Source organism: Lemur catta, unplaced genomic scaffold (genome assembly GCF_020740605.2).
Source record: "Lemur catta isolate mLemCat1 unplaced genomic scaffold, mLemCat1.pri scaffold_67_ctg1, whole genome shotgun sequence".
Lineage (NCBI taxonomy): Eukaryota > Metazoa > Chordata > Mammalia > Primates > Lemuridae > Lemur > Lemur catta.
The window spans coordinates 872,590-896,991 of record NW_025423866.1 but is presented as its reverse complement, the minus strand read 5'-3'; the positions used below and the strand labels follow the sequence as shown (position 1 = coordinate 896,991).

Sequence of the window (24,402 nt, the reverse complement as noted above, 5' to 3'; positions counted from 1 at the left end):
ATTAAGAAATAACAGTGGCAAATAAAAACCTCTGTAAAAAATCGTTGGGCTGTCTTGAGAGATGTTAAAAAGGAGGCACGTTTTGGCTCTTCGGTCAGATCCACCTGGATTTGTGTCCTCTCTCTGCCTGCATGGCGAAGGTTTGTTCTTACACAGTGGCGGTGCCCACTTCACAGGGTCGCTGTGAGGACTGACGGGAGGAAGGCAGGGAGAGGAGCGTTGTGCTTTGCGCCCGGCAGCTAAATCACTGCAGGTATTTTGTGTAGAAAGCTGCAGGACACGGGGCAGACAAAACACTCGGAAAAAAGAAGTTAAGTACTTTCTGAGCAAGCTCATGGTGCAAGAACTACTTCTCACATCCTCATTATAAAAAAGAAACAGTTTTTTTCTTTCAAACATATTTTTAGTTGTCCTGATCTATTTTTGATAACACTCAAAGAAAGATGAAATTAAAGTCCAATGATGTTTTAAGTAGAGATTTTTAATTATTCGTATGTGTAATGCTGTCTGTTTAAAAATAAAACAAGCATTCACCTCATCTTGAATAATCACAGATGTTTGCATTTGGCTTTCCCACTATTTAAGGTACTTAAATGTGAAAACACTATATTTCTGTAATGCTTGAAATCCCTGATGTAGGTAGAGTGAAAAAGGTAAGGGAACACAATTCCTTACATGGCTCTTCCTGTGAGGAGAACTTGTACCGAATGATCCGGAAGGCACAGCCTTTCCCTGGCACCTGCCGTGCCAAGCGCCTGTGCACCTCAGTGTTGTTAGCACTGAGACACGTGGAAGCCAGCTTCTGACGACGTCCCTACGGCCATGTGCAGTAGGGTCATCCGTAATCACTTACAAGGTTGTGATGAAAGTCAGTGGCAAATGCCAAAATGCAGCTAAGTGAAAATGCTCTGCTAGAGGTTAAGACAAAGGGTCTAAATATATGACTTTCCAAAGATCTGACTTGATCTGCAAGTGGGAGCCAAGCTCGCGTTCTCGTGTTGTAGGTGTGTGTATGTCAGTGTTGTGTTGAAGAGTCTGGGACTCTGTGACATCCGGACATCAGCAAGCAACTCACCTTGTGATTTTGGATGAATTGCTTAACCTGTGAGGGAGCTGAACTTTATAATCTCTAAAAATCTCTGATACATGAAATTTGATCTTGGAATAAGCATAATCTATACATGTATAATCCTTAGTCCAGTTTTAAGGGAGAATAAAAACGACTGTACAGGGATAATTTTGTGGCTCTCAGGGGGTCTCTGTGACTCACGCTGAAGGCAGTGGCTCAGGTGTCAGGTGACTGCTGAGCAGTGGTGCTGGCCAGCCACCGCCAGGGCTTTTATAACAGCCGAGAGAACTCGCCCTAAGTGACCATTTCAGCGTAAGCTTTGACACATCGATGTAACATTATCCATTACTGTCCGTATAGGCTTCCGCCTCAGTGAAGTGAGGGTTTTCTCTGAATACCCAGGGCAGTTAAGGCACCAAGAATCCTTTCATTTCAGCATCTCTGTAATGTCTGAAATTCTGGCGAATTCATTCTCAACTTCGTAAAACAGTTTGAAGAAAAAGAATAGGAGAGTTGCCTTCAAGATCATGTGCATGTATTCAAAATATGTGATACGTCCCTAAGTTTCCATCAAAGCTCACATAATGTGAACGCTTTAGTGAGTTTTGCTTGCAGAACTAACCCAAGCGATCGCTTCTGCTGCCCAGGATGGCGCTGCTCCGCTGCTGTCTGCTGTGGCTCCTCCTGCCCATCGGCTGCGGGACCCAGAAGTTGCCCACGCGAGACGAGGAGCTGTTCCAGATGCAGATCCGGGACAAGGCGTTTTTCCATGATTCGTCAGTCATTCCAGACGGGGCTGAAATCAGCAGTTATCTCTTTAGAGATACGCTTAAAAGGTATTCTCCCTGCAGTGCTTTCTTTATCAAAAATCTCATAAAGGATGCCTCCAAAAAAGAAAGTAACCTTTTAGACTTAGTTTAGGGAATTTGAAAATCAACCTATGAATGGCATTACTTATTTTCTCTAAGTAAAAAAAAAAATGGCAATGCAACTTCTATTCATTAAATGGAGCTGTTTGGTTCTTGCTGATTGTGATCTCCTTTTGGGAAGAGGGGGCAATCCTTGCATTTCTTGCATTTTAGAATGATTATTTTCTTATTTTCAGGATAGTAGGAAATTTCTAAGAAGGCCCCTGTAGGACTAAGATGAAATTAATTGAATAGATGATTCTTCAAGGGTTTGCATTAAGTTTTATATGGATGATATTTCTTTGACAAATCTGATCAGATCCCGAGGGAATCAAACCAGTGATAAAAAGCTGGCATTGTTCATTTACCTTTATGCCAACATCAACAAATTGGGCTCGCATATGTTTCTGAATATTTTGAACTCTAAAAATTATATACCTCATATAAATTATTTACCTCATATAAATAAAATATGTCTTACAAACTAATTAAATAAAGTTACTTATTTTGCAGTGCTCAAACCCCTCTCTACACTTGCAGAACACATGGTTGCTCTTTGGATAATTATATTTCAAACCCAATTTCTCCTTTTAACCTGGGGCACATTGGCATTCCAAAGGACTAAACTGTCTCACACAGTCAATAAGCCATTCTCCAAAGATTGAGGTATCCCCCACCATCGGGTCATCTTTCTATTTTGATCAAGAGTAAGGGAAGGTGACGCTTGGAATCCCTTCCACTTCTGGCCCAAGGATATCACCGTCTGGTCAGTCTGGACGATGCTCGGAGGTGAGTTTTCCTATTTTGACTGAAGTGAACTACTGTTTAGGTATCACTTCAGCACTGCCCGGGTGAAATCATTTATGTGAATGAATGCAATGGACCAGGAGCTGACTTGTCATGAGTCTTTAAAGGACATTCATGAGAGGGAGGCACAAAATGAAAGGATGATCACGTAGAAGGAACTTGCTGTCCTAGTCCTTGCTAAGACTCAAGTCTGCGCAAACAGGAAAGGGAACACAAAGCAGTCCTAGCACTTCAAGTTAACCTTTACTGTTAACTGAGTTCTCACTGAGTACATTTTGCTTTTCGTATTATTTTGTCCCTTGAAATTTTTGAGTATGTCAGATCAAATCAAAATTTTTCTTTGGAAGTTACTTTCATTTCCCAAATGTACATGTGTACTGCTTGTTTTGCAGTGTTCTTTAAACACAGCATTCCATATTATATAATCATATCACTCAATCAAATCGTTTATCTCCTTTAGTTTTCCACTCCCTGAAAAGTTAAGTAAGTTTCGGTTCTAAAAGTTGTCTTAAAAATTACACTTTTTTTTTTAGGAGATTACTCTAGCTGCAGTGTGAAGAATCATTTAGAGATAGTGAAAGTAGATGTGTAGGAAACAGCTGTTCATTAATTCATTCAACAGATGTGTATTGGGATTGCCCTGCTCTCTTATAGCTGTCATTCTAGTTGGGGAAGATGGAAAAAAAAAAAGTAATATATAGCATGTCAGGTAGTGGTAAGTGGTTTGACGAAAAATGGAGTGAAAGGGAGCTTTGTGGGCTGGAAGTGTACCATACTTTACACCAGGGGTCAGGGTGGTTCTGTACAGGGTGGAGCTGGAGGAGAGAGCTGGGGAGGGGATGAGCGGGCAGGGTCCCTACCTGGAGGAGGAGGATCTCAGGTGAGAGGTGGGGGCAGGAGTCTGCGTGTTCCAAAGCGAGCAAGGCGCTGAGTGGAGGGGGGAGGAGAAGGGTTTAGATATTTGCTTGTAAGACATTGCAAGTTCTTATCCCGCAGGAAACAGGAAGCTCTTGGAGAGTTTTGAGCAAGGGGGTGTGGTGTGTTTGCCTTAGGTTCACTGGGACCCCTCCGCCTGCCTGGAGGGGGGAATAAACTGAGGGGTCCAGGTGGAAGCAGGAAGCTCAGTCAGGAGGCTGCTGCAGTGCCCAGGCAAGAGGTGGTGGCTCATATCAGGTGGTACCAGGTGGAGCAGGACAAAGAGCCAGATTCTGGGTATATTTTCAAAGTGCAGCCAAAGGTGTCTGCTCGTTCATAGTGTGTTAGCAGAAGAGAAAGTTGACAGTGACCCTGTTTGTCCTACATGACTGCAAGGGTGGCATGGTCATTTGCTGAGAAGGGACAGACTGCAAGAGAAGCCAATTTGGGGGAAATAATCTGAAATTTGGGTTAGATATCTTCAGTGTGAAATTGCCTTAACATCTAAGTGAAGATGGCAAGAAGATAGTTGTAACTGGAATTTTTAGGCAAGAGTTCAGGCTGAGGTTTTAAATTTGGGGGTGATTAACGTACCAGAGGTTAAAGCCACGAGCCTGGTGAGTTCACCCAGGAAGAGAGCACAGGTGAATGAGGGATGCTCCGAGCACAGGCCCATGGTGCATGCCAGGAGTTGGAGTTTGGGAAGGCGAGAGGCTGCCAGCAGGGGAGACTGCAGGCGTGGATGGCTGTGGTGGTCAGTTTGGAGAGCGTGGTGGTCTCAGATACGGAGAGAGCAGAGAGAGAAGAGGTGCTCAGGAGGTTCAATCTATAGGAGGCAAAACCTCCTTTTCTTTACCATGGAATCAGTGAGCAACTCCGGGCTTGCTAGAACTAAAATCACCATTTCCTCATTTGCAAGATTATAGGCTTTGAAATACAATTAAGTGAAATTATCTAAGTCACTTGGAGTAAGAATATACAGTCTTAATAGTTTTATAGATAAGCAATATTTCATGCATTTTAAAAAGTCTTTTGAGAGATCACAAAGTCCGAGGAGAAAGCATAGAGCAGAATATTTTGAATTTTTTAAATTTTAAAAAATCATCAACTTATTAATTCAACAGAAAATCCTGGTGATAGAGAAGTGACAGACAAATGTATCTTTCCACTGACTGACACAGTGGTCTTTACTTTTTAAAAATATTTCTCAGATGGTGATTAGATATTGCTATTGAAAAAGATACGGAATAGCAAAGCTGTGAATAAAAGTCACTAATGTAAAAATGTGAATACAATGTTGTTTTGTCAGAGATCAACATACATTTCAGAACTAGGTTGCTGTGAAGATGGTGTTTCGAAATAGTTGGGACTATGTCAGAGCAGCCTCAGTGTAACGTGCAAATTTATCACCAAAATTATGGAAAACACAGCAATAAACCTGGAAATTTCCTTGATAGTGGCTTACTTTGCAATGGCAGGGCCTATGTTAAGTAACAGCCAGACACTGGTGAGGGTTGATTTTTAAGTCAAAATGCTTTTGGTTCAGTGTTTTTTGCTTATTTCACGCTGTGTTTGCTGGTGAGAAGTCTGGCTGCGGAGCCCTGAGCTGCCGGACTTGCACAGTTAGTGCCGTACGTATCACGTTTTGTGCCAAGCAGGAAGTTTCAGTGTCTATGAAATGGAAATAAAATGAAATTTTATGAAAATGAAAACCAAATGATTTTTCCACTAACTCTGGATTGTAAATGTTAGAAAGAATTACCGTGGTCTGAATGGAGTTCGCTTTCCCACAGGTATTTCTTTGTGGTTGAAGAAGACAACACCCCGCTGTCGGTCACGGTGACACCCTGCGACGTGCCCTTGGAGTGGAAGCTGAGCCTGCAGGAGCTGCCCGAGGAGACGAGCGGAGAGGGCTCAGGTACACGGCAGCGCAGATCGGCCCAGACCCTGAAGGGATGGTTAAAAGGCTTGTGAAACATACACCTTCTGGTAATAAGAAAAACCAGCACAGGTGCCCAGGTGAAGCCGGAGATTTTTTTTTTTTTTTTTTGAGACAGAGTCTCACTTTGTTGCCTGGGCTAGAGTGAGTGCCGTGGCGTCAGCCTCGCTCACAGCAACCTCAGACTCCTGGGCTCAAGCAATCCTCCTGCCTCAGCCTCCCGAGTAGCTGGGACTACAGGCATGTGCCACCATGCCCGGATAATTTTTTTTCTATATATATTTTAGTTGGCCAGATAATTTCTTTCTATTTTTAGTAGAGACGGGGTCTCACTCTTGCTGGTCTCAAACTCCTGACCTCAAGCGATCCTCCTGCTTCGGCCTCCCAGAGTGCTAGTATTACAGGCGTGAGCCACCACGCCCGGCCTGGGATTAAATCTTGTTTGTGTATCATTTTGTCCGGTTAGCCATCACCCTTGACACTGGGCCGTGATTTTTTAACCTTGAACTCAATTTTTTTTTACTCAAATTTTTTCCAGTTGTTTTTATAATTGGCTCTCCTGTTTTTCAAAACTCTGTTTATATTGAACTTTATACTTTAAAATATAGACATTTTAACATTTTATCTCTGAGTACTTCAGTATGCATCTCTTAAAAATAAGAACACCGCCCTACATAACCAAATCATTATCATAATTAATATGACTGGTAATCATTCTTAACATTGTCTGATATTCTGTCATATTCAAATTTTAACAGCTGCCCCCGCAATGTCCTTGGAAGATGGTTTGTCTGAAGCAGAGTTTGGTCCAGGACATGCAGTGTGTCTGGGTGCTGTGTCCTGAGTCTCTTTGGCTCCAGAGCGCCCTCTTTCTCTTTTCTCCATGGCCCTGACTTGTTGGAGAGACCAGGCCGGTTGTTCAGAGAATGTTCTCTCTTTGGAATTCTCATCATTTCTTCTTCCTAGTGCATTCAGTTTATTCCTCTGGTTCTTGCAATTCTTGAAATAGAGTTTAGGTCCAAAGGCTTGAAGATCAAAGCAAACACTTGGCTAGAAATCATCACAGGTGACATGTTCTCATCTTGCATCTCCTCAGTGGTCATGGAATAGCTGGTTTTCCCTACACCTGAGGCCAATATTGAGCACCAGGTTCTGATTCTTCACTGTAAAGTTATATTTTTCCCTCTGTAACTGAGTCTAGGGTCTAACTACTAATTTGTAGTTCATACATGGGGCAGGAAGAAGCATGATAAATCCTCTGCCAACAGGTGTGACCATAATTACTGGCATTGTTTACTGGTGTGATCATTTTCTTTGGACTAGTCGGGAGTAGGGCCACTCGGTTCCTTTTCAGGAAACTAATTAATCATTAAATTCCCGAGACTAGATTTTTTTTAAGTGTTCTGACTGGGTATCAATTTCAAGACCAATTTTCTTAAACTTCCCAGGTGTTGGTGTTGGAGTTAGCATAGCATAAGATTGTGAGAACAGCCTGAGATTGCGTCCTACTTTTGGAGTTAAGCAACAGAACCTCTTAGTCCCAGTTTTCTCATCTATAACATACTTCCTAATTTATGGAGTTTTGTGTCTACAGGGCAGTTAGCTCACATAGTCAGTCTACCATATACATTGGTTATCAAGGGCAGTCCAATTAGGTACTGTTATATTTACAAATGTTATTATATGTTCAAAGTAAACTGAGCATTTGATGGTGAGATCATCAAACACTATCTATCTAGAACTTTTACTTAGTTAGCTGTATCTATGAATTTTATCTTCTAAAAAACACTCCAAGTGTATATATGTGTAGTTACTGAGTTATTAATTATGCATGGAGTGTGCTAATTGATTTTCATATGAGTTACTAGGAAACCTATGTCTTTGCTAAAAGTATTAAGACCTTTAAGAGTATAGTAATAACATTTAATATTACCAGTGGCAATATGGATTATTCTAAGTTTAAGCTGTAAGGCATTTTTATTATTAATATGTTTCTGTGGCGAAAAGCCAAACTTTTGGCCAGGCACGGTGGCTCATGCCTGTAATCCTAGCACTCTGGGCAGCCCAGGTGGGTGGATTGTTTGAGCTCAGGAGTTCGAGACCAGCCTGAGCAAGAGCGAGACTCTGTCTCTACTAAAAATAGAAAGACATTACCTGGACAACTTAAAATATATGGAAAAAATTAGCCGGGCATGGTGGTGCATGCCTGTAGTCCCAGCTACTCGGGAGGCTGAGGCAGGAGGATCACTTGAGCCCAGGAGTTTGAGGTTGCTGTGAGCTAGGCTGACGCCACGGCACTCACTCTAGCCTGGGCAACAGAGTGAGACTCTGCCTAAAAAAAAAAAACAGAAAAGCCAAGCTTTTGTTGCTTAGAAAGATGCATAGAAACTTTAAATGACACTGAATATTAGTTGCATTTATAGTTATTAAAGTCATCCTAAAAATGCATGTTGTAATGCAGAGTTCTTTCTTTAGTGACAGAGACTTTTTTTCACTTATCTAAGTAGTTCTCGAACCAAAGCCATGTTGACAACAACAGTCAGTTACACAGAACATAGAGATGGAGTCACAAGGAGGCCATATGTTCGTGTTGAGCACACGCATGAGTTAAGCAAAGTGCTAACATCTTTTTCAAGCACTAGCTCACTGCTCTTTTTGTATGAGGGGATTCATGTTTGGAAAAGTAGCTAAAAGGAAAAATATCTCTGCATATACAAGGCAGCAAAGATCCTCCACAAAGCCCTCATAACAACTAGCAACCCAGCTTTGTAGAGATTTGTTTTTAGCACAAGTTCTCTAATGCCCTGAGCTGACACTGTTGGTTTGCCTTTCTTGCACTGGATTTTATAGCTCTCTCGTAAGTTTGCATTAAAGAGTAATCTGCAACTCTTCCTCCTCTCTAATCTGTCTTGCTCATTGATTTAAAGGCTAAGTACTTTCAGATGAGATAGTTTTTTAATGACACATGGTTGACATCAGAGTGTAATTGTGGCTTGTCTCAATGTATGCTTTGTTCTTAAGCAAATTTCATCTCTGTCTTATTTGCTCTGTTGAATTCCCAGGGGGCAGCTACGTCATGCCTCCCTGGAATAGTGCTTGCAATTTCCCTGTGCGATGCTGTCTGTGTTGACCCTCATCTTTTAATGTTGTCTGTGTATTTTGCTAGCTGGCAAGCTTCCTAGATACAAAACGAATTATTATACTTAAGATACTTAAATTGGATTAACTCAGAACTTGGAGAAAGGTAAGGTGCAGGAAAGGAGGCAGCCAGATGTTAGAAAATTAGATAACTTGAGACTACATATATACCCAGTGAAGTTTCAGGTGCACACATTTTAATTAGAATTCCTTTCTGTTTGCTTAACATTAAAAGCATTTCCCCGTGTCTTTCAAAACACTTAAAAGCATGGCTGAGTCCTGTGACATCATATTTTATTGTGTGGACGTGCCATAATTTACACAGGAATTTTAAAATTTTGGACATTTCTTTCCCCTGAGGTTTTTTTTTTTTTTGGCCATAAAATGATCATGTACAACCATATTATTGAGTAGTTAGAATAAATTTTTTTCTGGTATAAATTGCTCTTTAAAAAAATTTTTTTTGCTCATGTATTTTACTGTTCATGAAAATTAAAAAAGTATTTTATAAACTTTACAATAAAGATAGCCTGGTATATGGAATTCTTGAGCAGGAAAGAGACCTTGTTTGATAGGTAAGGAAGTTCGGCCCCCTGAGGTCACCAGTGGCCCCAAAGTCACAGTTAGTGGGAGGCAGAGTGACACTGTTAATAGGAAAATGAATAATTTCTTTGCACAAAAAGTTTTGTTTTGGCCACTACAACCTTGTGGTTTTTTTTTTTTTTTTTGGTAAAATACTTTGCAGGCATTAAAATACTTGCAAAGGTTTGCCTCTGATTATGTATGTGTTCACTGAGAATCTGAAGTTGAGTAATGCAAGTCTCAGCTTAACTTTTGGGCCATCACCTTATAATCTGTAATAAAAATAACGTGTATGTTCGTCCAGTGTTTTATAGGCTACAAATTACCTCCATAAATATTCTTCCTAAAATTACGTTAAAATGAATAAATAAATAAAACAGATTTACAGCACTAAAACCAGAAAAGGTTAAGATGCTGACTGATTCTTCCTCCCTCCCCACTCCCCAGCTCTGCCTTTTGGGGAGCAGGGAAGGTAAAAACTCTGGTGTCTGTTTAAACTAAATACCAGGCAGTATTTAGGTAAATTGCATCCTGTGAAGGATGTGTTGTTCATCAGCTGTTGGGGGCCAGGGCAGAGGGGGAGCTGCTTGGCGGTGCCGGGAGAGGAACAGGAACCGGTGTTCACTGAGCTCGTGCATCATGTCAGCTTAGTTCCTACCGCCCTGCGGGTCAGCCCTGATCATCCCTGTGTCCAGCTGTGGCGTCCATGCCTGGGAGGTTTCAGTCAGTTCCCCAGAGTAGCCCAGATTTAAACCTCAGAGTCTGGCCGGGCGCCGTGGCTCACGCTGTAATCCCAGCACTCTGGGAGGCCGAGGCAGGAGGATCACTTGAGGTCAGGAGTTCGAGACCAGCCTGAGCAAGAGCAAGACCCCGTCTCTACCAAAAATAGAAAGAAATGGTCTGGACAACTAAAAATATATAGAAAAAAATCAGCCGGGCATGGTGTCACATGCCTGTAGTCCCAGCTACTCGGGAGGCTGAGGCAGGAGGATCGCTTGAGGTCAGGAGTTCGAGACCAGCCTGAGCAACAGACACTATCTCTGCTAAAAATAGAAAATAATTAGCTGGGTGTGGTGGTGCTGGCTTGTAGTCCCAGCTACTGGGGTGGTGCCGAGGCAGGAGGATCGCTTGAGCCCAGGAGTTTGAGGTAAAATATATGTAACACAAAATTTACCGTTGTGACAATTTTTAAGTTTATAGTACATTAGGTATATTCACATTGCTGTACAACTATTACCACTGTCCCTCTCCAGAATTTTTCATCATCCCCAAATCAAACTTTGCACCCATGTTAGATGACTGAGTTTGGGCCAGTGATGTTTAGGTAGGAGTGTCACGTATCACTGTAGGAAGTGTCCTGTCCTTGTCCCACTGCCGGCTCCTCGCTGACTGCAGGGCAGAGGGGGTGGCTGGAGCTTGAGGAGCTACATTGGGCCAGAAGGTGCCACCCTAAGGATGACAGTAGAGCAAGCGAGAACGAGCTTGGGGCCCTAATTACTGCCCTCGAGCCGGCAGCTACCTCTGGTCTAAACTTGTTTAAGTCGCTGTGATTTTCAGTTCTGTTGCAGCCACCTCTATTTCTAACAAAAACGTCTCTTCACTCAAGTTTATCCGTAGTAAATTTACTTCTTCCACAGTTGGAAGTGACACCACTAGAACCTCAGATTCCAGTGATGGTAACCGCCTGTCAAAATGATGAATGACTGCAGAAATTGCATTTTCAGCCCTTGTCAGCCTTGTCATTTTTAGACTACAGCATCTATATTTTTAGTTTGTTTTTTCACTGATCCTATATCTCTTCCCCTTATTTTAGTTGCCCTTTTCCCATAACATTACAACTATCTTGACAATTTACAACAAAAAATACATTGAAGAAAAAAAAGAAGGAGGGGAGGGAGGCTGGGAGAAATGGTCTTTATTCCAGATAGCCATTGTCCTCCTGAAAATCTGAGGTTCCTTTTTTTTTTTTTTTGAGACAGAGTCTCGCTTTGTTGCCCAGGCTAGAGTGAGTGCCGTGGCATCAGCCTAGCTCACAGCAACCTCAAACTCCTGGGCTCAAGCAATCCTCCTGCCTCAGCCTCCTGAGTAGCTGGGACTACAGGCATGTGCCACCATGCCCAGCTAATTTTTTCTATATATATTTTTAGCTGTCCATATAATTTCTTTCTATTTTTAGTAGAGACGGGGTCTCGCTCTTGCTCAGGCTGATCTCAAACTCCCGACCTCGAGCGATCCTCCCGCCTCGGCCTCCCAGAGTGCTAGGATGACAGGCATGAGCCACCGTGCCCGGCCAAGGTTCCATTATTAATGGAGAAAAGGAGGGTACACATTGGGGCATCCCTAATGATCTCTGAAACGTGTGTAAGGGCTGAAAATGAGAAGAAGAACACCAAACAAACAAAAAAGAGACACAGAAAGTCGTGCATGAGCTTTGAAGTGAGTTGGCAAGTAGGATTAATAACTGTGCTTTTACCAGGGGCCACAGAAATGCGCCAGACCAACTTCCGATGTCTAATCCGGAATCCTGTGTTCCCACAGTGGCATCGCCAAAGCGTGGAGTGGGGTGTATTTTGGCGAAGGTTCCGGCCCCGTGGTGCTGGACGAAGTGCGCTGCACGGGGAACGAGCTTTCCGTCGAGCAGTGTGCGAGGAGCTCCTGGGGACAGCACGACTGTGCCCACGGAGAGGACGCGGGAGTATCCTGCACCCCCGTCACAGGCAAGGACTTGGCCCCATTCGTGCGCGGACCCCTGCCCCGGCACCGCTGGGGCTTGCCCCGGCGCCCCTCACCCTCAGTTTAGATGGTATCACCACGTGGGCACACACATCAATCCCCCAAATCAAACTAAAAAAAAAAAAAAATGAACACAAATCGTATATCAAAATACTATCTCCTTATTCACAGATATTTCTGAATTGTGCAATTTAAGGCTCTACAGTCCTGTAAAACTTGATCAGGACACGAGACTTTGTTGCAATGTAGGGTTCAGTAATGAAATCAGTGTGCAGTGATAAATTTCAGGCAGTAGATGTAAAGATTACGTCTTTAGTCCATTCGGCTGTTACCTTGGCTTGACTCTCAGAAGGTGTTTAAAGCTGGTAAAACCGTAGTGATGCGATTGCTGACGAAAGCACACTATTAAAGAAACCAATTAGCTTTGCTCAGTTTTTAGACTATTCCAGATTGTAGCACAACTGTGGAAACATGTCAGGGGGTAGGAGAAGGGCGTGTCTGAGTGCAGACTGGTGTGTGTGTGTGTGTGTGTGTGTGTGTGTGTGTGATTACATGTTGGGGGTGAGAAGAAGGAAATGAACAGTCAAGAGAAGTTGAGTTATCACAAATCCATTGTTTTTATGGCAAAAAGAACTTGAATAAAATTTTTTTGTTTAAATCTTTCTTTAATAAAAATTAAAAAAATAACTTCTTGGAGCCTACAAAATACTAAATTTATATTTTTATTGACAATTCTCTACATGCCTTTGTTTTTATTAGCAGATTAACACATTGGTAGTCAATAAAAATAGATAATTTATGCCAGATTTTAAACCAGAGCACATGATCTTCTTGAGTCACAACTTCCCCCTCTTTCAAATGAAGATAGCCTTGTAGCGTTGCTGTGATGGTCCGATGAGGTAATACTCGTCGCGTGCCTTGCAGACAGTGCAGTGTTATGTTCGTAAATGGTTCTGTTGCTAAGAGACCTTTATTTGCTTTAAATGATCCCAGAGATTCATGAGAAGTCTGACTTTTACCCAAGATTATATATATGTTTGATAGGAAGACTATTTGGATTATTTGGGATGGAAAATGGCTTTTAAATCTACATTTTTAAAATTTAAATTTATTGTCCTGTGTATCTGCTTCGAAGCTCTTTTAATTATTCAGTTAATAAGATTCCAATTCAGATCTGTGTCATCAATAAAAGAACAAAGGCAAGATGTGCGTTCCAGTGTTTATGACTCATGGACGCCTAAGGAATAATAAATGCATTGACCCGACAGACTGTCCTTTATCCAGAATAGTTTCTTCTGTCATCTTATTTTAATATTTTTTATTTGCAGTTGAAATTTTGAACCATCTCCAAGTTAATATGTGTTCTTACTTTTTACATTTAAATGGCCCATGCTGCTTAGATTTCAAAGACTAATGTTATAGGAAACGTCACAAATATTACTTAGTCCAGAAAAATTTAAATAGATACTTCGGAATTATATCAGGATATATTTTTCTACTCAGAGGACAGGAGTACACATAGAAAGGGACACTGTCACACTTCAGCATCGATACAGTAACCCCAGATCACCGAGCACAGATGTGATACAAGTTTAACAAGAGGCCTGGAGCTGCTGATAGTTCTCATGAAATGACAGCATTGTTTTGCCTGTTTTTGAGCGTTGATTTGCTTAGTCTCTGTGTCTCCTTCTCATCACAGATGGGGCCATCAGACTCGCAGGGGGCAAAGGCAGCCACGAGGGCCGCTTGGAGGTGTATCACCAGGGACAGTGGGGCTCTGTCTCTGACGACGGCTGGACGGTGCTGAACACATATGTGGTTTGTCGGCAGCTGGGATTTAAGTAAGACTCACTGGGATGAGGCAGCTGAATGCCAGATTCTGTCTTTAAAAATATTATTGTGTAATCTCTATTGGAATTTCTTTCTTTTTTTTATTTTATTTATTTATTTATTTATATTTTTTTGAGACAGAGTCTCACTCTGTCACCCTGGCTAGAGTGAGTGCCATGGCGTCAGACTCGCTCACAGCAACCTCAAACTCCTGGGCTCAGTCGATCCTCCTGCCTCAGCCTCCAGAGTAGCTGGGACTACAGGCATGCGCCACCATGCCCGGCTAATTTTTTCTATATATATTTTTAGCTGTCCAGATAATTTCTTTCTATTTTTAGTAGAGACGGGGTCTCACTCTTGCTCAGGCTGGTATCAAACTCCTGACCTCGAGCGATCCTCCCGCCTGGGCCTCCCAGAGTGCTAGGATTGCAGGCGTGAGCCACCGCGCCCGGCCTGGAATTTCTATAATACTACAAATGCATATTCGCTATCATCTCTCTGCCTATCTAGGGAAGCACAACAATAAAAGCCATGACAGTTTGTAAGGTGATGGGTGATCATGTCTTGCTGTTTGTCTCATTCACCTTTCCCGCCACCACCCCTCGTCTTGAACAATTGGTTGAAGCCAGGGTGACTTCTAGGTCTCTCTGTGTCTCTTCCAGCAAGACTTTGCTCGATTTTATTCTCACGCTCCAATACTGTTGCATGTCATTAGTTTCGACATCGTCGTGTCTAACGTTGCAGAGACGTCCGGTGTCAAATGCTTTCGTGTTTCATTATTCCCTTTCTCAGAATGTGATGGTGATTCTCACTTTTATTTGAGAAAAACAGCCCTCTTGTTATGAGACGCCCTCTAGAACTCGCCTTTGCCCTCACTCACGTAAAAGCCAAGTGTCACCCTGGGGACGTTCATCCCCTGCCACACACAGTGCATTCCAGAGCAGACCCAAGTTTGTCCCCGTAACCGCAAATGATGCCTTTCCGTTAAATATTGAATGAACGCCCATTCTTTCTTGTTTTTCGTGTCTCTGTGTCATGCTTGAAGGAATTGTTTGAAGCTTGAAGAAAATTGGCAACATTGTTTCATTGCAGCTTCAGATAGAGCTATTTGCAAATATTCATTCCATCTTAAAAATATGCCTTCATTCAAGCTAGGTAAAGCTGTGTTTAAATGTATATTTTAAAATTTATAAAAGTAACATAAAACAGAGAAAGTTTGGAAAAGAAAGAAAATTTTAAAAAATCCATAATGTTTTATTCTTACACCATCATTATTATAATTTGTGTGTATGACTTTATATCAGTGCTAGTAGTGGACGTGTAATTTTTATATCCATATTTTTTACCATTATATTGCTATGTAGTCATAATTTTTAATAACAATATCCATAGAAGGTTCATACCATAACTTATTGAATATTTAGTTTAGTTTAATTTTGCCTGTTACAATAATGCTATCAGGAAGATATAAATGCATGTAATTGTGCCATGTCTTGAATATTCTTGGGCAGAGCGCTTATTGGGTAAAGGGCTATGACGTAACAGCCAAATAAATACAGTGTATTGACATTTAATTAATGAGAATTACTTAATACGTGTCATTTTAAGTAAATCTCTATTAGACTGTTAACTATACTCCAATTTCATAGATTTAGAGAGTCATAAATCCTATTGTTTACTATTTATATCCACATTTTTTCCTTATTAATGAAAACAAATGACATTGATTTTTTTTCTCCATATTTTATTTAGTTTCATAAATCCATTCGGTTTTTCTTGCATACACAGTAGTATACAAACTTACTGATTCTAAAAATGTTCTCAATAATGTGTGTTAGAAGTTTTAAGTGATTGTTTTGGATGGTAGTAAAAGCATGTGCTACATTTACTTGTAGTTTAGGGAGGAATTTTTGAAAAATAATTTTTGGGGGCATGAGAAAAGGATAAACTTTTTAGGTTTCTTTGTACAAATGCAATCCCAAAGTAAAATGACTTCCTGTTGTATGTTATATGGTTGATAAGGACAGATGATAATCAGATTGGGGCATTTCATGTAAGAATGGTGAAAAATGATAGCAATGGGACATTTAGGTGAATTACTTTTCTAGTTAAGGCCTAATTAGCAAATAGGAAAAAAAGCCTTAGAACGGTCTATTAAATGTTTCATTGTTTTAATTTAGTAAAATGTTCTTTAATAAATGCTTGTATAGAAAGAAATTAAGAAAACTCATGCCAGGGAGAAAGATCTCTTTGTATTCTTAGCACAGAAATAATAAGAACATAGGCCGGGCGCGGTGGCTCACGCCTGTAATCCTAGCTCTGGGAGGCCGAGGCGGGTGGATCGCTCGAGGTCAGGAGTTCGAGACCAGCCTGAGCAAGAGTGAGACCCCGTCTCTACTAAAAATAGAAAGAAATTATCTGGCCAACTAAAAATATATATACAAAAAAAATTAGCCGGGCATGGTGGCTCATGCCTGTAGTCCCAGCTACTCGGGAGGCTGAGGCAGTAGGATCGCTTAAGCCCAGGAGTCTGAGGTTGCTGTGAGCCAGGCTGATGCCATGGCACTCACTCTAGCCCGGGCAACAAAGTGAGACTCTGTCTCAAAAAAAAAAAAAAAAAGAAAGAAATAATAAGAACATGAATTGAGGGAGATGATGGACATAAAACTTATGAGTAAGAGTTGGATTTCATAGACTGTTCAAACTGAAAGATACCTAAAATATCCTTAAACTCAGTGATTTCTGGAGGTTTGGATTTTATGGGACAAAAGAAAACAAAATTGGGGGAGAATGAAAGGATTGTAGACTAAATTACCATTTTTATTTTGTAGATCTTTCCTATTCTGCAACGTATATATTTGTTATAACATATTTAGTTTTTTGGTAGTGCAATGTTACAAATAAAGTCAGCTGGAATGCAAATATAATTTATAAAAAGTTGGGTTTCTATAATCTTATGAAAAGCCAAGAACATTGTCATTCTGATATTAATGGGCCGAAATCCAAATTTCATCACGGATTAGGAACAGTGCCTGAGTCATCCCTGAACTAATCCGCACTTTTCCTAGCGGAGAAGAGGTCAGTTAGCAGAGAAGCCTGGAGAAGCGGATGGAATCAGTGAGCTCAGGTGGCAACACGAGCTCCGTGTTCTCACCGTCTGGTCCACACTGTGACTTCTATGGTCAGGAATTTGAGGGTTTTCCTCTTTGTCTGCATTCTCTTTGATGGGCGGGTTACATTGTAGACAAAACACAAGAATGAATGGGGAAAGAGGTTTAGTTATTCATTAGTTACCCAGTGAAATAATAGAAAATTTTTAAGATGACCAACATGTGTGATGGAGCAAACATAGCTCTTAGAACTTTGTCCCCAAGGTAGGAAAGGAACAAATACTTACCCTCTGAAGTCATGACACTTCATGAGGTTGTTTTATGTGTGGTGGTTCCTTGAAGCCAGCAGTCTACCAGCCATGTTTGTTTTATTGTCACAGATACGGCAAACAAACCTCCGCAAACCACTTCCCAGAAAGCATGGGTCCCATATGGCTGGACGATGTCACCTGCTCCGGAAAGGAAACCAGTTTCCTCGACTGTTCCAGGAAGCCCTGGGGGCGGCATGACTGTGGCCATCGCAAGGACGTTGGAGTCGCCTGCTACCCTGGCAGCGAGGGACACAGACTTTCTCTGGGTGAGGACTGGCCTGGCTCTCGGTATCCCTAATTCAGTGGCTGCTGCACCTCCACCTGCTGCTCCAGAATGTGCAATGGCGCTTTTGGGGGGGTCTATTTCCCACAACTGTCTAATTGTCAGTCAATTTTATGCAGAGAAAAAACAATCTTTTGAGTCTCTCCACCAACTATGAAATGTCTACCCCTAAATTGGGTTTCTTTACTTAGAAGCTGAAGTTTCTAAAATGTTTAGGATCACATGTATCCGAGGTATGGACTAAAGAAGCTGCAATATCCATCCCCCTACTCCTTGGTCCCCTGCTCTGGTTTTTATTTACTTTGAATTCTAATGAACTATGTGAGACAGGATTAAAAAAAAAGAAATTCCATCTCCTCACCGCCACCCCAGCTCTGCCCTGCATCTAAGGATTCAGTTGTTGTCCCTGGCCAGCCATTGCTCTCTCGAGATTGTCAGGGGGCTTCTAAGTGGATTCCTTGCAGTTAATAGCCCACCCATCTTTCTAAGATGCTCTTGTATTCCAGAAACCCATCAGGGACCTTTGCTACTCCCAAATTATAATTTTTTTTTAGCTTTGTAGTTGGATCAAAGGCCACTAACTCCTCTAACAGTCTTGCAATAATTCTGGATACAGAACCTTTTATGGGCAAAGAACAGTTAAACATTCTTGACAGATTCTCAATGTCTGACAAGTAGGGGAGAATAAATACCCCTGAAAAATACAGAAGGAGGCATTTGGAAGACTTTCCAGAAATGCTCTTGTAGCTCTGTTATGTACCTACACATGCATCCGTGTGTGTGTGTGTGTGTGTGTGTGTGTGTGTGTGAGTGTGTGTGAGTGGATGTTAAAATGTCATAGGTAGCCTTTTAGCCTCAGAATTGAACCAGCCCCTTCTTGTATCCATTTGTTTTGGGACCGTGAAGCTGAAATCTTCACATTATAAAGTAACAAAACTTGTTGATTCCCACAGCATTAAGCATATTGCATACTTTAAGTTCGTCAAAGTGGATGGTTATTCCTCGTTGCACTCTGAACGGTGAGATTGTGGTGACTCACTGCACTAATCTAGCATTATATCAAGTAGAAATACACGTTTTTATTCTATCCCTTGCGGGTTAGAGTTCCAATTTTCTTTCTTTGTATTTGTTCTCCTTGTCCCTTGCTCTATTCTTCTTTTGATCCCCCCAGGATTATGTGATAAATGATTGTGTGTGGCTGGGGAGAAGGAAGCTGTTTGCTAGAAATGGACCCTCTCGACCCCAGAGAGGAAGTATTAGGGTCTTGGGGTGACAGCTCAGATGTGCTCTGTCACCACATCTGGTGACAGAATACCGTGTAATCTGAGTTCTCTGCAGGCCTGTGTTGTTAACTACATCGGAGGGTTAGGACAACTGACCTTTCCAGTTCACCTGAAACTCTTTTTAATTCTAGGACTCTAAAAGTATTTTTTAAAAATTTAAAAAGCGGAAGGTGATAATGATTAATAAAATATGTGATCACTATTATGAATCTCTTTGGTTCTATTCTAATCTCAGTAATGTGTCTATTAACTCAAGTCATTTGTCCAAAGAACATTATGTCTTTGGACATATCCTTTGAGGAAATATCCTTTGAGGAAATGATCATATGACCATTTATTCAGTCAAATAGATCGTTACTTTCCCACTTACTAAAAAATACTTTATATTGAAAAGATAAGCCTAGAGAAGGAGATCGTGGTTTACTGATACAAATAACAGCATTTAAGAAACAGTAGAGGCTGGGCGCGGTGGCTCACGCCTGTAATCCTAGCACTCTGGGCAGCCCAGGTGGGTGGATCGTTTGAGCTCAGGAGTTCGAGACCAGCCTGAGCAAGAGCGAGACTCCGTCTCTACTAAAACATAGAAAGAAATTATATAGACAGTCAAAACTATATATAGAAAAATTATCCGGGCATGGTGGTGCATGCCTGTAGTCCCAGCTACTCAGGAGGCTGAGGCAGGAGAATCGCTTGAGCCCAGGAGTCTGAGGTTGCTGTGAGTGAGGCTGACGCCACGGCACTCACTCTAGCCCGGGCAACAGAGTGAGACTCTGTCTCAAAAAAAAAAAAAGAAAAAAGAAAAAAGAAACAGTAGAGGTTTTTACTACTTACTTTTACTTCTGCACTTGAACTTTAAATGTGAATGCAACTCTTCTCAAAATTAGCTTTAGCCCATTTAGCACACTCTTTTCCGTCTGCAGTAGGTGGAATACTCAAAAGTAAAATTCTAAGCCAGTAAAAGTAGTTCTGGTAAGAATACAGTTAGCGCCTGTGTGAGTGAGAGGCAATTTCTGGGGGGTAAATACGTGGACTTCTCACTTTATTTTTTATTTTTATTTATTTATTTATTTTTAAGACAGAGTCTCACTCTGTTGCCTGGGCTAGAGTGAGTGCTGTGGCGTCAGCCTAGCTTACAGCAACCTCAAACTCCTGGGCTCAAGCGATCCTCCTGCCTCAGCCTCCGGAGTAGCTGGGACTACAGGCATGTGTCACCATGCCTGGCTAATTTTTTCTATATATATTTTTAGTTGTCCAGATAATTTATTTCTATTGTTTTAGTAGAGACGGGGTCTCACTCTTGCTCAGGCTGGTCTTGAACTCCTGACCTTGAGCGATCCACCCGCCTCGGCCTCCCAGAGTGCTAGGATTACAGGTGTGAGCCACTGCGCCCGGCCGGACTTCTCACTTTAACGTGACACAGATTCTAAACTTCAGAGTGTTAAGCCCTAGCAAAGATTTCTTTCCCAGTGAGGTTGCCTCTTACTCAGTTTTACAGTATAAAATTAGACTTTTAATTTGTAGTTATGCTATATTTTGTCTTTTTTCTAAGAGATAGTATTATTTTCCAAAAATAGTGTATTATATCAATGTTACAGGAAAAATTAAAGAAAACTGCTAGAAATCAATTTGAGATATATAATTAAAGATACTGTATACCCAGAGATTGTTTAGCTTTCCCAAATATTTTATATTAAGATTTCGTAAAGGCCAGGCGCAGTGGCTTACACCTGTAATCCTAGCACTCTGGGAGGCCGAGGTGGGAGGATCGCTTGAGCTCAGGAGTTCGAGACCAGCCTGAGCAAGAGCGAGACCCCATCTCTACTAAAAATAGAAAGAAATGATCTGGACAGCTAAAAATATATATGGAAAAAAATTAGCCGGGCATGGTGGCGCATGCCGGTAGTCCCAGCTACTCGGGAGGCTGAGGCAGGAGGATCGCTTGAGCCCAGGAGTTTGAGTCTCTCATGCTTCATGCTTGTTTCAGCTGTTCTAATGCTCTCGAATGGCGGCCTAGGTTTTCCTCTCCGACTGGTGTATGGAGAAAACAAGAAGGAGGGATGCATGGAGGTTTTTATCCATGGCCAGTGGGGAACCATCTGCGACGATGGATGGAGTGACAAGGACGCAGCTGTGGTCTGTTGGCAGCTTGGCTTTAAGTAAGGAAAGCTTCGTTGTTTGTGGTGGTTACTGGTGCCCATTTCTGACTTTTTTGTGCTTGTTCTAATGAGTTACTTCTTATCTAAAATTCGTTTATATTATTCAGCTGAAAATACTGGCAGCATGTTGATTTGATTCAGAATTATAACAAAGTAACAGGTAGAGTCTATGCAAATTTTTCTATCATGAGAAACCTTATGTCACGTAAGATACAATATTTGATACAATGCAAATGCAAATTTGATCCAATGACCATTTATTATTATTTAATATCATTAAATGAGTTTTACACAAAAAAGATTTAATTCTAAGAGAAACTTTAGAAGCATCTTTTTGGGCACAGGAATCTTCCATCACTAAACATTTCTATTTTTTTCTTTTTTTAAAGTTAAATTATTTACTTATTTTTAGTTAAAAATTTTTTTTTTCAGACAGTCTCACTTTCTCACCCTGGGTACAGTGCCGTGGCATCAGCCTAGCTCACAGCAACCTCAGATTCCTGGGCTCAAGTGATCCTCCTGCCTCAGCCTCCCGAGTAGCTGGGACGACAGGCGTACGCCACCATGCCCGGCTAATTTTTTCTGCATATTTTTAGCTGTCCAGATCATTTCTTTCTATTTTTTTAGTAGAGACGGGGTCTTGGTCTCACTCTTGCTCAGGCTGGTCTTGAACTCCTGACCTTGAGCAATCCTCCTGCCTCGGCCTCCCAGAGTGCTAGGATTACAGGCTAGGGTTTTTTTTTTTTTTTGACAGTCATGAAATAAATGGTTTTTAGCACATGCAGAGGCTAATTTTAATATGCAAAAATTAGAGAATGTGGAACGGGGGCACAGGCTGTGATTTGCTCAGACGCGTGATGGACTGACTCTCCGTGTGCCTAAGAAGGCTCTGTTTGCAGGGGCCCCGCCAGAGCACGAGGCGTGGCTTACTTTGGGGAAGGAGCAGGACCCATCCACGTGGACAACGTGAAGTGCACAGGACATGAGAGGTCCTTGGCTGACTGCATCAAGCAGGACATCGGAAGACACAACTGCCGCCACAGAGAGGATGCGGGCGTTATTTGCGATTATTCTGGCAAGAAAGCGTCAGGTAACAGTAAGAAAGGTGAGCCGCCTTCTGGGGCCCTAAGCAAGCCACGGGATGATGACCCCCACCTCGTTACTCCAAGGAGGGCTTTGGTGACGTAAGTCCCGTGCAGCAAGAACGTATGCAGTCAGTGCCTGCTCCTGGTGGTAGTATTTAGAGCAGTGGTTCTTGGCAAACTTGCCCAGGTGGGGCTTACAGAGAGAGCATGCTCAGGGCTAGGAGCGGATTTCCAGAAACTGTGATCCCTGGGATCACCCCCTTTGTACATTCTTAACGGTTCCTATATTCCCTTCTTTGGATGAAATAAAGCTGTCCTTGAAGATCCAGAATTGATATTTCCATCTTAAAAAGGAAAGCAATGGAAATAGAGAGATGAATCCAACAAAGGCACTTCTTCACTCTTATTTTATTCTGTTATATTTTTATTTTATTTTATTTTTTGAGACAGGGTCTCTCTCTCTGTCACCCAAGCCGGAGTGCAGTGCTGTGATCACAGCTCACTGCAACCTCCAAGTTCTGGGCTTACACGATCCTTCCATGTGAATCTCTCAAAGTCACTGGGACTACAGGTGTGCACCACCACGCCCTACTAATTTTTTTAAAATAATTTTTTGTAAGGATAAGGTCTTGCTACATTTGCTGAAAAGAACAGTCATCTCTTTGTCTGCATTGAAAGTTCATATTTTTGTGCCATTGGCTTTTGTTAAGATCAGGTACATCTAAGTATTTGAGTATTATTCTTTTCTAAAACCTTTTAATAACTGCCAAAGACAGTGCAATAAATGAATGCAATAAATGAATTGGATGTTGGTTTTTTTTTTACGTTTAAAAACATTTTTTTCTTTTAAGCATTTTAGAGCATTCTGGATGTTGTTAATATGATTCTTCACTATCTGAGGAGCTTTTGAGTGTAGACAGAACATTGACAACTCCTTGTGCTTTATTTTTTTACATATACATATACATACACATAGGAATTGGTAAGACAGTTTTCTCTACATTCTGATTATTAAGTTCCCTTCAATAATTTAAACTACACTTACAAATTGAATATAACTGATTCTTTGGATTATGTCAAATCCCTGAAGTAGTTATAAAATATAAAAATTCAATAACTGTGAAATATTTTACTACACTTCTATGTAAACCTATTCTAAAAGATGAGCTACCGTAGGTTTGTTTCTTCATTGTTTATGTGTTTGTTTTTATGCCTTTCTGGAGTTGTGGCAATACTTATTTTGACTCCTTTCCATGGTTATAACAATGTTGCCAGACCTCAAGTAGAAAGATTTCTTGCTACACTAGCTAGATTACAGAAACTGGCTCAGGAACCGATTGATTTGATATTCACACTCTTGACTGGTGACTTCTATAAGGTGATTCAAACTCAAGTCATTGGTCATTGGTCATCTGATGGGGTCCTTTTATAAATGAACTTCATTTTGCTTTTTATTTATTTTTTATAACAGTTTGTGGGTTTAAATACATTTTATTCTCTTGCAATCTGGTGCTTTGTCTCAGAGTGATGTCAACTTCAGGTTTTGCTTGCTCACTGTTACATCATTCCTTTTCTTGGCATCATATACATTTAGCCAACTTGGAGCACTATTGGAAACTTATGTTTTTTTTCTAATATCCTATAATATGCAGTGTCATCTAGAGGACTCATATTCTAAGAGCTGAAGTTACAATTTGACAGCATGCCTCTGAGATCATTTGGCAAATTAGTCATCTTGGCACACATTGTCGGACCTCTTTCTCCATCAAGAAATAACGACTGCTAATTCCCCACTGGGCTCTCCTCTACCTGAGTATCATGGGGGACCATTAGTCCCCATGAGGTCTCGTGTTCTTGGCAAGATGCCCACCCTTCTGTCCTTACGCAAATGGAAAGACAGTGCGTATCTGTGCCTGATCCACACGTACTTAACCAAAGAAGCAAAGTACCTCTATATACATTCTCTTGCTTTCTAAAATTATTTTAAAAATTGGTCATATCTGTTAGATTTGCCCTTCTTTTTTACACCACCTTGCATGTCATTTTCATTGAACTCTTTTTTGTATGTTCCTGACAGAAGTCTGTTACCTGGGGAAGTTTGACTGTATTACCCATCAATACAGTTGACCGCTTAAATTGGCTTAGCAAACCCTTTTCATACGTTAATACCCCGAGTAAACGTAAATTCAGATCGGAATTCTAGCCTGGGAATGTTTGCTCCTTTGAGTTACATATTCATCTGTGGCTTGGAAC

General features: G+C 41.3%; 1 protein-coding gene across 1 annotated transcript in view; it reads left to right on the top strand.

Moving 5' to 3' along the window:
* LOC123630019 (protein NDNF-like) overlaps positions 1-17,501 on the top strand; it is a 40,363-nt gene extending 22,862 nt beyond the window's left edge. Inside the window, exons 2-6 of the mRNA XM_045539350.1 lie at positions 1,717-1,905; positions 5,493-5,617; positions 11,835-12,075; positions 13,791-13,932; positions 17,412-17,501. Of these exons, the coding sequence (XP_045395306.1) occupies positions 1,718-1,905; positions 5,493-5,617; positions 11,835-12,075; positions 13,791-13,878 (642 nt within the window). The 5' untranslated portion in view covers position 1,717 and the 3' untranslated portion in view covers positions 13,879-13,932; positions 17,412-17,501. The remainder of the gene's footprint in view (positions 1-1,716; positions 1,906-5,492; positions 5,618-11,834; positions 12,076-13,790; positions 13,933-17,411) is intronic.
* The last annotated feature ends 6,901 nt before the right edge of the window (positions 17,502-24,402 follow it).